The following is a 12,216-nucleotide window of genomic DNA, read 5'->3' on the forward strand; positions in this document are numbered from 1 at the left end:
GTTTTGATTTCCATTTTCCTAATGATCAACGATATTTAATCTTTTCATGTGCTTATTGGCCATTTGTATATCTTGTTTAGAGAAATCCTTTGCGTGTTTTTTAAATTGGGTTATAAGTCTTTTATCATTGAGTTGTAAGTGTTCTTTATATATTCTAGACACTAGGCTAAATACACTAGATACGACACCAAATACCACTAGGTACAAATCAAATATGATTTGCAAATACTTTCTCCAGTTGTCTGAGGTGTCTTTGCACGCTCTTCATTTACAAAGTTTTAAATTTTGATGAAGTGCAATTTATCTATTTTTCTTCACTTGCTTGTGCTTTTGATGTCATATCTAAGAGATCATTACTAATCCAAGGTTACACAGATTTATACCTATGTTCTTTTCTAAGAGTTTTATAGTTTTAACTCTTACATTTAGGTCTTTGATCCATTTTGAGTTAATCTTTGTGAATGGTGTGAGGTAGGAGTCCAATTTTATTATTTTGCATGTGGCTATCTAGTTGTTCCAGCTGATTCTTTTAAATAAATATTTTGTAATGTCTTGTTAGTATCCTGAAATGAAGTTTATTGGTAATATAATTTATGTACCCATACCCATTAATTTAAACATTAATGTAAAGCCATACCTTTAGTATAATGGATAAATAAAAGGTAAGTAATGTACAAAATAATACATATTTCAACATGTATATGTTCAGGCATGACTACTAGAAGAAATAATAAAGTTACAACAAGCTTTCACCTATAGGAAGACTCACTGTGAATGTAGCTGCCAATGCAGACTAATTCAGGAGTGTTGATTACTCAGCAACCACCAGCCTTGTTGATGGTAATGATACAGTTTTCCAAAATGATGAAGAGCAATTCTTAAATCCTGACCAAAAAAAAAACAAACAGCAGAATCTTCTCCAAATTTACTTGGATTTTGAATTCCTGGAAAATTAAGTGATGTTAAAATTAAGCAAAAAACACTTTTGCATTTACATGAAAATGGGATTTTTTTTCTAGGCTCATAAGCAGTTTCCCCCCCCTTATATGAAAGTCTGATGGTATATTCAAAGAAGGTGCAGAGTGTGGAACAATTCTTCATTGTGCAGGAATGTCCTGCACATTGCAGGCTATCTAGCATCCCTGGTCTCCGTCCACACTATGTGCCAGAAGTTCCTCCCACCTGCCATCACTGTGACATCCACTTTGGGAATCTGTTGGGCATTATCCGTTAAAATTGACCATACGCATTTGCCATAACCCAGGAATCCACTTCTCACATACACAACAGAGATGAGTACATATGTACATCAAAAGTTTGTACTGGAATGTTCAAAGCAACGTTATTCCTAATAGCCCCAAACTGGAAACAACTCAAATCCCCTCAACAGTGGAATGGAAAAATAAAGGAATAGCATACAACAACGAAAATGGAGAAATTGCTACTACACAAACCGTGGATCAATCTCACAAACATAATATTGAGTGACCGAAGCCTGACATAAAAGAATACATACTATTTGATTCCAAAAGTTCAGAAACAGGCAAAACTGATCTACAACATTTGGAGGGATAATGACGGTGACGAAGGGGTAATGAGATGTTCTTCTGTAGTACTGGTAGAGTCTATATCTTGACTTGGGTAGGGTTTATATGGGTGTTCAATTTGTGTTAATTCATTATCGGTAGAGGGGAGAGCACGAACACAATTCCGAACAGCGAGATGAGTAAAGTGTATAGGGAAAGAAAGAAAACAAAAAACAGTAATTTAAAAAAAGTCGATCCCCTCCTCATCAGTCCTCCAGCCTTACATTTCTTAGGCGGGGAGCCCAGGTAAAACCAAAACCAAGAAACAAATTACAGTTCAAACTCAAATCCTCAGATCCGGAAACTCAACTGTCCACCATTCTGGGCAAAAGTCATTCCCAGATTTATCCAAATTGATTACAGAAGGGTCCAACCTAACCACCAAGTCCCTTCGCCGCCCAGGATGTGAGCAGAAAGAAAATAACAACAATAAAAACTACTTCCCAACCTTTGCTTCCAGCTCCCAACCACCAGATCAGCCTGGGGCCAGATCCATCATTCTTGGGGGCGGGGCCTAGTCCCTACATTTACGCCCTAGCAACAGGGCGAGCGTTTGTTGCGTCACAGCAACGCGTCCCACCGCCTCCTCGGCTGGGCCTACTTTCCCTTTGCCCTCCTCCCCTCTTGGTATCTCCCGCCCACCCTGCTTCCACTTGACCCGCGGGGCCTCTGCCAGGTCTGGAGGGGCTGCACTTGCACCCTCTGACTCAGAGGCCGGGCCGCTATCAGGACAACTATATTGGCGGGAGCCGTCCAAGAGCCAGAGCAGGGTGGAGGGAGGGCGAGAAAGAACATTTATTTAAGAAAGAAATCAAGACTTTTGTAATTTTTATTTTTAAGGCACACGCAAAGCTAACGGGGAGAGGGACCTGGAGGGAGGGAAAATCACTTTTGTACCAATTTCATATAAGGAAGGAAGAAAAGACACCCATCGAGGACCCAGTACAGAGGCCGGTAGTCGCGGAGCCTAGCAGCTGCTGGAGCCCATTGGGGACTGGAGATGTTGGACAATATCGACCCCGCCCTGCAGGAGCTGGGCAGGCAGATGCTGCCCACGCTGCCCTCGCTGACCCAAGAGGGTAAGCGACATGGGTTGGGGGCCCCTGGGACTGGGGCTGCGGGGAACCGTGGTCTGAAACTTCACCTGCTTGGGAGGTGAGGCAGAAGTCCTGCTTCCATATTCCCTGGCTCAGGACTGGCCTGGAGTGGCTGCCTTGACAACCAGCTAGTAATTACTCCAGGCCCACGTTGAATGCCCTTAGAGGGACGGTTTCTTTATTGGCTGCTTTAATGAGGGAAAGGGGCCAGTTGAAGGTTTTGATTAAATGAGATAGTGCATGTTCAGGATTTAGCTCAGGGACTAGAACAAATTGCAGCTCAATAAATGATAGCTAGCCCCCTCCTTCCCACGGGGATGGATCAGAAACCCTTGTGCCTATCCAGAGAAACAGCCCCAAAGAAAAGCTGTTTTACAGGAACCCCATATAGCTCCTTCTCAGAGTTCATGTAAAGACATGGCTGCTTTTCTGACCATGACATCTTGTGGTTGTGTTAAGAGTGAGATGATCATAAAAAGATACTGTTTGGAAGTGTTTGGAAAAGGACCTGGTAGCTTGTCATAGAAAACTTGCTAGGCCTGGTTCCTAGTAAGACCCTCAGTCTGTTTTAGCATAGCTTCTTAAAAGAATCACCCCAAAGTGATGCTGAGGTCTGCCTGCAAGCTGTAGAATCCTTGGGAAGGAAAGTGCTCAAGAAATGGAAGCTATTATTCTTACTAAGCCGTTGTAATTTAGGCTTTCACCAAATGATTTTAGAAGGCAAAATAAGTAGAAGTGAATGCCTCTTCTTTTCCTTTCCCAGCATTACTTTTATTTTTTCCTTTTCAAAATAATTCTGAAAGAAGCACTAAACATAATAGTTGTATGGATTAAAAAATAATTGCTGTATTTATAAATAATTTATTCATTAAAATAATACTGAGAACCTGCTATGTGCTAGGGACTAGAGAACTGATGGTGAGAAAATCCTTGAGATTTACAATCTAGTGGAGGAATATACACATTAATCAAATGATCACACAAATAAATGTAAAATTATATTTGTGGTAAGTGCTACCAAGGAGGAGGTATATGGTACAATGGAAACTTTTTAAAAACTGTGATTAAAAAAAAAACAAAATATTTGCCATTTCAACATTTTTTATGTGTACAATTCAGTGACATTAATTAGGTTCATGTTGTACAACCATCATCACTATCCATTTCCAAATTTTTCCATCACCCTTAACAGAAACTCAGTGCCCCTAAGCGATGGCTCCCCCTTTCCTGCAACTTTTTTTTCCCATGTGTTTTTTTTTTCATCATGTTGTGCATCTATCACCACTAGCTGTTTCCAAACTGCTCCACCACTCTTAACAGAAACTCAGTGCCCTGTTATGACTGTCCCTTTTCCCTGACAACATTTAATAGGGGTTGAGGATAGGTATGTTTGTCAAGATTGGCTGAAGAAGGGATGAGTTGAGCTGAGATGTGAAGAATGGAATTCCAGTTTAGTAGGTGAAATGGAAAAAAGGCGGGGTATGGTGAGGAGGTGAGAGTGTTCTTGGCAGAGGAAATGGCAAGTGCAGAAGTTCTGTGGTGGGAGGGAGCATGGTATGATTGAGAAATTGAAAGAAGGCCGCTGCTCTGTAGTTACTGGGAGGGTCTAAATGAGGCAGGAGAAAAGGGAGGGGTCAGGTTGTGCAAAGCCTTTTAAGTTATATTAAGGCTTTATTGGTCTAAATTTGTAGCAGTAGAAATGGGGAGAAATGGACAGACTGAAGGGCTATTTGGAATAAAATCCACAGATTATGGTGATGGACTGGATATGGGGCAGCGGGAAGGGGTGAGGGAGAAGAGAAATCTCAAGGATGACTCCTAAGTTCCTGGCTTATATAATTGAATGGATGATGATATACCATTCATTGAGAGAGAAACCCTGGATAAAGGACAAGAATTAAAGGATGGTAGATCCTGGTTTTAGACAAGTTGAAAAGCGTTTGTGAGATATCCAAGTAGGCAGTTGGATACACAGGTTCAGAACCTCAAAGGGGAAGTCTGGGCTTGTAAATAAACATTTGAGAGTCAGCTGCATATAGGTGATAATTAAAGCTCTGGGCATGAATGTGACTGCCTAACAGAGAGTGTAGAGTTAAAACAGAAGGTATCCTAGAACTCATTGAAGAACTCCAACATCTAATGACTGGGCTGAGGAGGATAAGCCTGAGAAGGAGACTGAGAAGAAATGACCAGAGAGGTAGGACGATAATCTAGGAGAATAGTGTCCTAAAAGCCAAAAGAAGAGGTGTTTAAGAGAGAAGGGAGTGGTGCATAGTGTCAGATATGACTGAGGGGTCAGAAGAGATGAGAACTAAATGTGCCCATTGAATTTATTGACAAGGAAATCATTGGTGACTTTGGCAAGAGCTTTATTGGTTGAGTGACAGAAGCAGAATCCAAATTACTATTTTATCAGCTCTCACAAATGACCCATTGTAAAAGGGATAAGGATAAACTCCAAACCTCAGCAAAACACATACATTAATTCTTCATCATTGTATATGTTAAGTCCTGATGCTTTCTTATGTTTTACCAAAGTTTAATATTATGCAATTATAGTGCTTAGAAAGTCCATCATCTTTTTATAAACGGGAACTGAGTAACCCGTAGAAGGCTATGTAGCTAATAATTCTTAGAGGCAGGGGGCCACAGGTCTTCCGACATGCAGCACACTGCTCTTTTTATTATATTGTACTCTGGGAATATGTTTCTTTGTTCAAATCACCCTTAATATTCTGCTCTGCTGGTATATCAGTGTTATAGTTTTAGAAAATATGTTTCATAAAAGCAGAGAACCTTTTATTTTTTATATCAATGTCTATTTTAAGCATATTTATTCTATAATTTGTATAACGAGCACTTACCAAACGATATCAACCCATTGCTGTTGAGTCACTTCTTACTCATAGCAACCCTATAGGACAGGGTAGAACTGCCGCATCGGGTTTCCAAGGAGGAGTTGGTGGATTCAAACTGCTGACCTTTTGGTTAGCAGACAATCTCTTAACTACTGAACCACCTTAGTTCTTCATTATAATGATCATATATAAGATACTGTATTCCTGCTACTTGGCATTGTGTTTCAAAATATGGTTTTCAGTGTAGCAAATGTTTAGAATATGAAATCAAATGGAATTTGTACTGAATATAGAAGGTATGTCCCGGGATTATTTCTTTATAATAGTGGTTCTTGATGTTTTGGTGTTTGGTAAATAAATGAATGAATGAATGAGTGGATAGATGAATAAACAAACAATAAATAAGTAACCTCAGCTTTCATTAAAATATGAAAACAGCATAAACTTTGATTTGTTTTTTTTTTAGAGTAGATTAAATTTATTTTTGGAGTCCCTGGGTGGTGCAAATGGTTAACATGCTCGGCTGCTAACTGAAAGGTTGGAGGTTTGAGTCCATCCAGAGGTGCCTTCGAAAAAAGCCTAGTGATTTACTTACGAAAAGTCAGCCATTGAAAATCCTATGGAACACAGTTCTACTCTGACGCAAAGAGGTCGGCATGAGTCGGAGTCAACTCGATGGCAGCTGGTTAAAATTATTTTTATTTTGAAAGGTAGAATAGCCTCTCTTTTATGCTTTGGTAAAAGGCAAAAGATTTATGTGATATGAAGAGAAACCAGAGTTATCTCTCTGACACTTTGGGATGCCAGACTAATCAAAATTAGAAATCAAAATGTGTAAAATGCCCAAATCTTTTCCAATTGAATTCAGGGCTCTAAAGTTTCCTAAGGGGAATTATATGCCTGCTTTTCTTTTTCTTCAGTGAGAAATAGCAAATTTCAGTTTGGAATAATCATTAATTAATAATAATTAATTGATCAGATTTTGTAGAACAAAACAACACCATGTGCTTGAGCGTATCATCCAAATGAAGAAAGATGATTCTCAAATTTACAATTAAGCTCAGTCAAGTCTTTTCACTAGGATTTGGTTACAAGCTATACAGTTTCTCCTGGCACTAATTAAATCATTTCCTCTTTGGGGCAGATTTTTTTCGTGAAATCTGAGCTGCATATCATAAGTCTAGGTGAAAGACTTGGAGTCATACAAACTTAACAGTCTTTACTTAAAACTCTTTGAAAAGTGCCCATGTAAATGTGGGTATTGAGATTCTGAATTATTAGTAAATTAATGACCCTTGGTCATGCTGAAAATTTTTAGTTCAATATACAAGTGAGATTTGTTGAAAGACCTTCTTAGTTCTTAGCAGCAGTATAATTCTTTTGGCTGTGGGGGTGGGGGAGGCAGTGGAGAATGCAGTAAGATGAGGCAAAGTAGGGGAAACACCTGACTGTAGTAAACTGTACACCATGATTTATAGAGTGAAGGGCAGGATCTGGGCACTCATGCTTATGGTGGGTGAATGAGTTTCCATCACCAAACTTGTTTCCAGATGCTGGTGAGAGCCACTGCTACTTCTCATCTGCCAAAACTGCCCCTTCCCCAGCATATTAATAAACGTATTTATGATTCTTATATACCATGGAGCCCTGATGGCACAGTGGTTAAGAGTTCAGCTGCTAACCAAAACGTCAGCAGTTCAGAGCTACCAGCTGCTCATTGGAAACCCTGTAAGGCAGTTCTACTTTGTCCTGTAGTGTCGCTATGAGTCAGAATCAACTTGACCACACTGGGTTTGGTTTCGTTTTTATATACCGTAACTAAAAGATTGCAAGCCCCTGATTTAGTTAGTGATTTAATCCGTTAGAAAAAGAAGTTATACCAGTTAAGCCAGCAGTTTCCAAAGTGAGGGACACATTGATCTTTTGTCACTGACTGCATCTGTGTCCTAAAGTGGCAATCTGGTAAACATCACTGTTGTTGATCTTTTATTTTGAAAATTAAAATTCAACAATCTTTTAATTTGTAAAGCACTCCTAGTTGGAGAACATCTTCAGTAACACACAATTAGTTTGAGGACAGAGATGTCAACACAGGCATAATTTTCTGTGTTTAAAAATATTAGTCACACCTACAGTATACGTTCATATCACACATTAACATTTTGGTTAACGGCAGCTACTTATTCTGCTGCCGCAGTTTTTTGGAACATAGCTCAGAACAAGGAGATAAACACAGAAAACCTCTGATTGGTCAAAGTAGACAGTGAAAAGTTGATACACTAATTCAAAATAAACCCAAGGGTATGTTTTAAAAATTCATTATTTTAAATATAATATTAGTACATTTATGATATCAAGAACATATCAGATCAGAAACAGTGAATTAGGAATGAGGGGAGACTGCAGAGAATTAACAGAGGACAAGAGTGATAGCAGATTGTTTAACAGTGAAAAATGAGAATGAGAAGCAGTTTCAAGAATTTAGCAAAAAGAGAAGTGTGGGGCCATTTAATGTATAGACAAACAATCTTTTCACACCTCAAAGGCCCTTGGCCTTATTCCTGTGTTATAAACCAAAAACCCAAACCCGTTGCCGTCAAGTCGATTCCTACTCATATCAACCCTATAGGACAGAGTAGAGCTGCCCCCATAGGGTTTCCAAGGAGCAGCTGGTGAATTCGAACTACTGACCTTTTGGTTGGCAGCCCAACTCTTAACCACTGTGCCACCAGGGCTCTTACCTGTGTTATAGTATGGTAAAATAGTGTGGTGCAATGAATCACTTTTGTGTGGCCTTTCTCGCCATGGTCTTGTAGCTCCCACCCAGGTGATTGGGCAGGACTGTGCAGATAGGGATTGCAAGGGGATTGGTCAGTATTGCCATCCCACTGGGCTTAAAAGGAGCCATCTCAGAGGCAGGAGAGAGAAAATCCCACCACCACCAAGGAAGAATAGACAGGAATGGAGAGCGCATCCTTTGGGCCCAGGATCCCTGCACTGAGAAGCTCCTGGAACCAGGAGACAGAGAGAGCTCGAGCTCAAGAAGCAGTGGCAGGAGACACCAGCAGGAGACCTCACAGTGGGCTTTCTGGCCCATGAGGCAAGAAAGCTGAGTGCCTGGGGTGCCTCCGGGGACTTATTGGCAGGGGCTAAAAGAGCTTTGTAACACTTGCCTGAGTAGGGCAGAGGCCTAGGGCCAGAGAGAGATGTGCCTGTGAGCACAACTGAAAAGACGCTGTCCTGATGGAAGAACTGTATCCTGTGTGTTCCTGAGCCTGAATTGTAACCTGTTACTTCCCTAATAGGCCCCATAATTGTGAGTATTGTCTGAGTTCTGTGTGACCATTACAATGAATTATCGAACCCAGCAGAGAAGTAGAGAGTGCCAAGGCAGGGATGGTTGGTGTCAGAATTGGAAAAGATGGTGGAGAGAGGAGGCATGTCTGACTTCTGCCTCATTGGAATCAGCCTTGGGCTGTTGATCTCGATTCTCTTTCTCTTGTGAAGTTAAAGGAGGTCACATGCCGTCTTCATGCCATTGTTACAGTAGTGAATGTTAATTACGTGGCACAGAGTAGACAATAAATGCTTGCTGAATGAGTGATTAAGAAGAGACTAGATTATATTGTTTTTCTCTGTTTACAGACTAAAGAGAAATGTAATATATTTTTAAAAATATTTCCTTTGAAAACAGTATTAATCTATTTTTAATTTTTACTATTTTTAGTAACATCTTTGGAACATAAAGAGGTAAGCTTCAGTTTCCAGGAAAATTAACTTTTGAGAATGACTTTATTTTCTGTTTATACTGTTGTTGTTAGGTGCCTTCAAATCAGTTCTGATTCATAGCAACCCTGTGTTCAATAGAATGAAACACTGCTCTGTCCTGCGCCATCCTCACAATCATTGCTATGTTGGGGTGCTTTGTGGCATCCACTGTGTCAGTCCATCTCGTTGAGTGTCCTCTTCTTTTTCACTGTCCCTCTACTTTACCAAGAATGATGTCTTTCTCCAGGGACTGGTCCCTCCTGATAACATGTCCAAAGTATGTGAGACAAAGTCTTACTGTCCTCGTTTCTAAGAAATGTTCTGGCAGTACTTCTTCTAAGACAAATTTGTTTGTTCTGGCAGTTCATGGTATATTCAGTATTCTCCACCAACACTATAATTCAAAGGCATCAATTCTCCTTTGGTCTTCCTTATTTATTGTCCAACGTTCGCATGCATATGAGGCTATTGAAAATACCGTGGCTTGGGTCAGGCACATTTTAGTCTTCAAGGTGACATCTTTGCTTTTTAAAGAGGTCTTTTGCAGCAGATTTGCCCAATGCAGTACATCGTTTGATTTCTTGACTGCTGCTTCCGTGGGTGTTAACTGTGGATCCAAGTAAAATGAAATCCTTGACAACTTCAATCTTTTCTTTGTTTATCATGATGTTGCTTATTGGTCCAGTTGTGAGGATTTTTGTTTTCTTTATGTTGAGGTATAATACATACTGAAGGCTGTAGTCTTTGATTTTCATCAGTAAGTACTTCAAGTACTCTTCACTTTCAGCAAGCAAGGTTGTATTATCTGCAAATCGCAGGTTGTTAATTAATTTTCCTCCAATCCTGATGCTGCATTCTTCGTCATAAAGTCCAGCTTCTTGGATTATTTGCTCAGCACACAGATTGAATAGGTATGGTGAAGTGATACAACCCTGATGCACACTTTCCTGATTTTAAACCATGTTTTAAACTCTGTTTATACTAGATAACAGTATTTATTTTACAGTGGAAATTACTGTCATTTAAGTCTGCATTTCATATTTACGTTTTTATTTATTAGAACCTAATATATCACATAGGTGCTTATATAAATTAAATTATTTTTGGTTTTCTTTGAATTTCAGAAGTCTCTATGATTTGGGGGAATGTGGCAGAATTTGTGGAACGGCAGTTAACTCTGCACAAGGTAGGATTATACTTTAATTTTAGTGTAGGAATCCAAAGGATATTTCTTCCATAGTCTTGTATAGTTTTGCTGGGAGCAGAAAATAGACTTCAGAGCCATCCAGTTTAACTTTCAGCCCTGTGATTTTATGATGCTCACACTTAGGACTTAGGGATAGCAGATTTAACAAACACAGATTTTATCTGTAATCCTTTGGTGACCCAAATATTTTCTGCTTTGAATTTTTTGTTGATACCATGTGTTTTCATTAATGGAAGCATGCTGAATCATTGAGTGTGTCTGAATTTTTGGTAGGTACTGTGGATTTTTTTTCTTGCCCCCTCCCACAAGCCTACCCTAAGTGTTTAGTGGTATATATGAAGTACCACTAGTTATACCCCACTGTCCCCACTGAGGTCTATTGGTACATATGTGTAACAAATAAATATTTTCAAAATTTCTATTTTTCCTACCAAAAATTCGGACACCTCAGTAGTTTGTAGCACATGCCTGTTTCTTTGGCTTCAAACTATCATAAAGGCCCCTGCCTTGCAGCAGCATGCACTGTCAGTAGTGTACCAGCTTCCCAATAAACCCCAGAGGCTGAAAAACTTCATGGTTGCTATATGTACTGCCGAGCATGAAAGAGTTAAGTAATGAATTTGTAAGTTTTATTCTTCTAGTGACATGGAAAGTAGTGTTGATCAGCCTGAGTATATATAGAGGAACTAGAGGAGTTCTGTTTATCTGCAGTCGGATAGTTTCAGGTATGGCTCTAGAAGGATATAATGCTCCTTGTCTTGTTTCATTGCAGGGAATGGATTTTAATTGGAATATAAGAAGACAGTCAGGGACTAAACTCAACCTGTCAAAAATGGGAAACAAGTCCAGGATGACCTATTTCCTCCTGTCAAGTTTTGGGTTGCGATGCCATAGAACTAGAGAGAGAGTTTGGGAGGAGACTGGAGGAAGCTGGGAGTTTGTGGAACTTTTATACCCTACCAGAGGACCCAATATGATAGCCCTTGGGTGGAATTCATCCTCCAAACTTGTTTTGTTTGGCCTGAGAATTTGAATTAGTATTTACCACTTAAAATTGGGAACGTTTTTGTATAAAATTTCGGATTTTTTCTGCCTTTTCTTGAAGAATCAGCAGATCTAACAAGACTGGTCTTCCATTCCTGTGTGGTGACACGTAACTGGAGCTGACAGTAGGCTCTCCCTTGTAGATGGGGCATGTACCCTCTAGCCATTACATTCGTCTATGGGCTGTCTCACTCCCTTCTATTCTTTTTTGGCCCCTGTAGGCATTTGAGTTTGTAACCCTTGATGTAGAATGTCTCCAGGGAGATGGAGAACCAATGTGAGAGCCAAAAGCATTTGCTTCTACTCATTAGCCAAGACCACCACACTGTAGCATATGCCTGGGATGCTGGGGCGCCTGATTGTAAGTCAGAGACATACAATCTAAAAGAAGGAACAAGAAAGCAAAGAGTCTCATGCCCTTTTAAATTCTCTCCCTCTAATAGTAAACCTAAGATACAGATATAGATTAAGAGAAGCTATGGCATCCCTATAAGTTTTCTTATTTCTCTATAGCCTTCTAATGACATGAGCATTGTGGGTTGGTATTTTCTGATGCATTACATTGTATACTAAATTTATCAAAAGCTTAGAATCATAAAATGTTATAGCTTTAAGGGATCATAGAGATCATTGAATTTTGAAGACCTAAGCCTAAT

At 39.7% G+C, this 12,216-nt stretch overlaps 1 protein-coding gene across 2 annotated transcripts in view; it reads left to right on the top strand.

Annotated features, from left to right (window-relative positions):
- Window positions 1–2,586: 2,586 nt before the first annotated feature.
- The window catches only part of CCDC81 (coiled-coil domain containing 81), a 39,692-nt gene continuing 30,062 nt past the window's right edge, over window positions 2,587–12,216 (top strand). For both annotated transcript variants that reach the window (XM_004385538.1, XM_023739811.1), the window contains exons 1-2: window positions 2,587–2,665; window positions 10,434–10,495. In XM_004385538.1, coding sequence (XP_004385595.1) covers window positions 2,587–2,665; window positions 10,434–10,495 — 141 coding nt within the window. The remainder of the gene's footprint in view (window positions 2,666–10,433; window positions 10,496–12,216) is intronic.

This window comes from Trichechus manatus, unplaced genomic scaffold (assembly GCF_000243295.1).
Source record: "Trichechus manatus latirostris isolate Lorelei unplaced genomic scaffold, TriManLat1.0 scaffold00140, whole genome shotgun sequence".
NCBI lineage: Eukaryota > Metazoa > Chordata > Mammalia > Sirenia > Trichechidae > Trichechus > Trichechus manatus.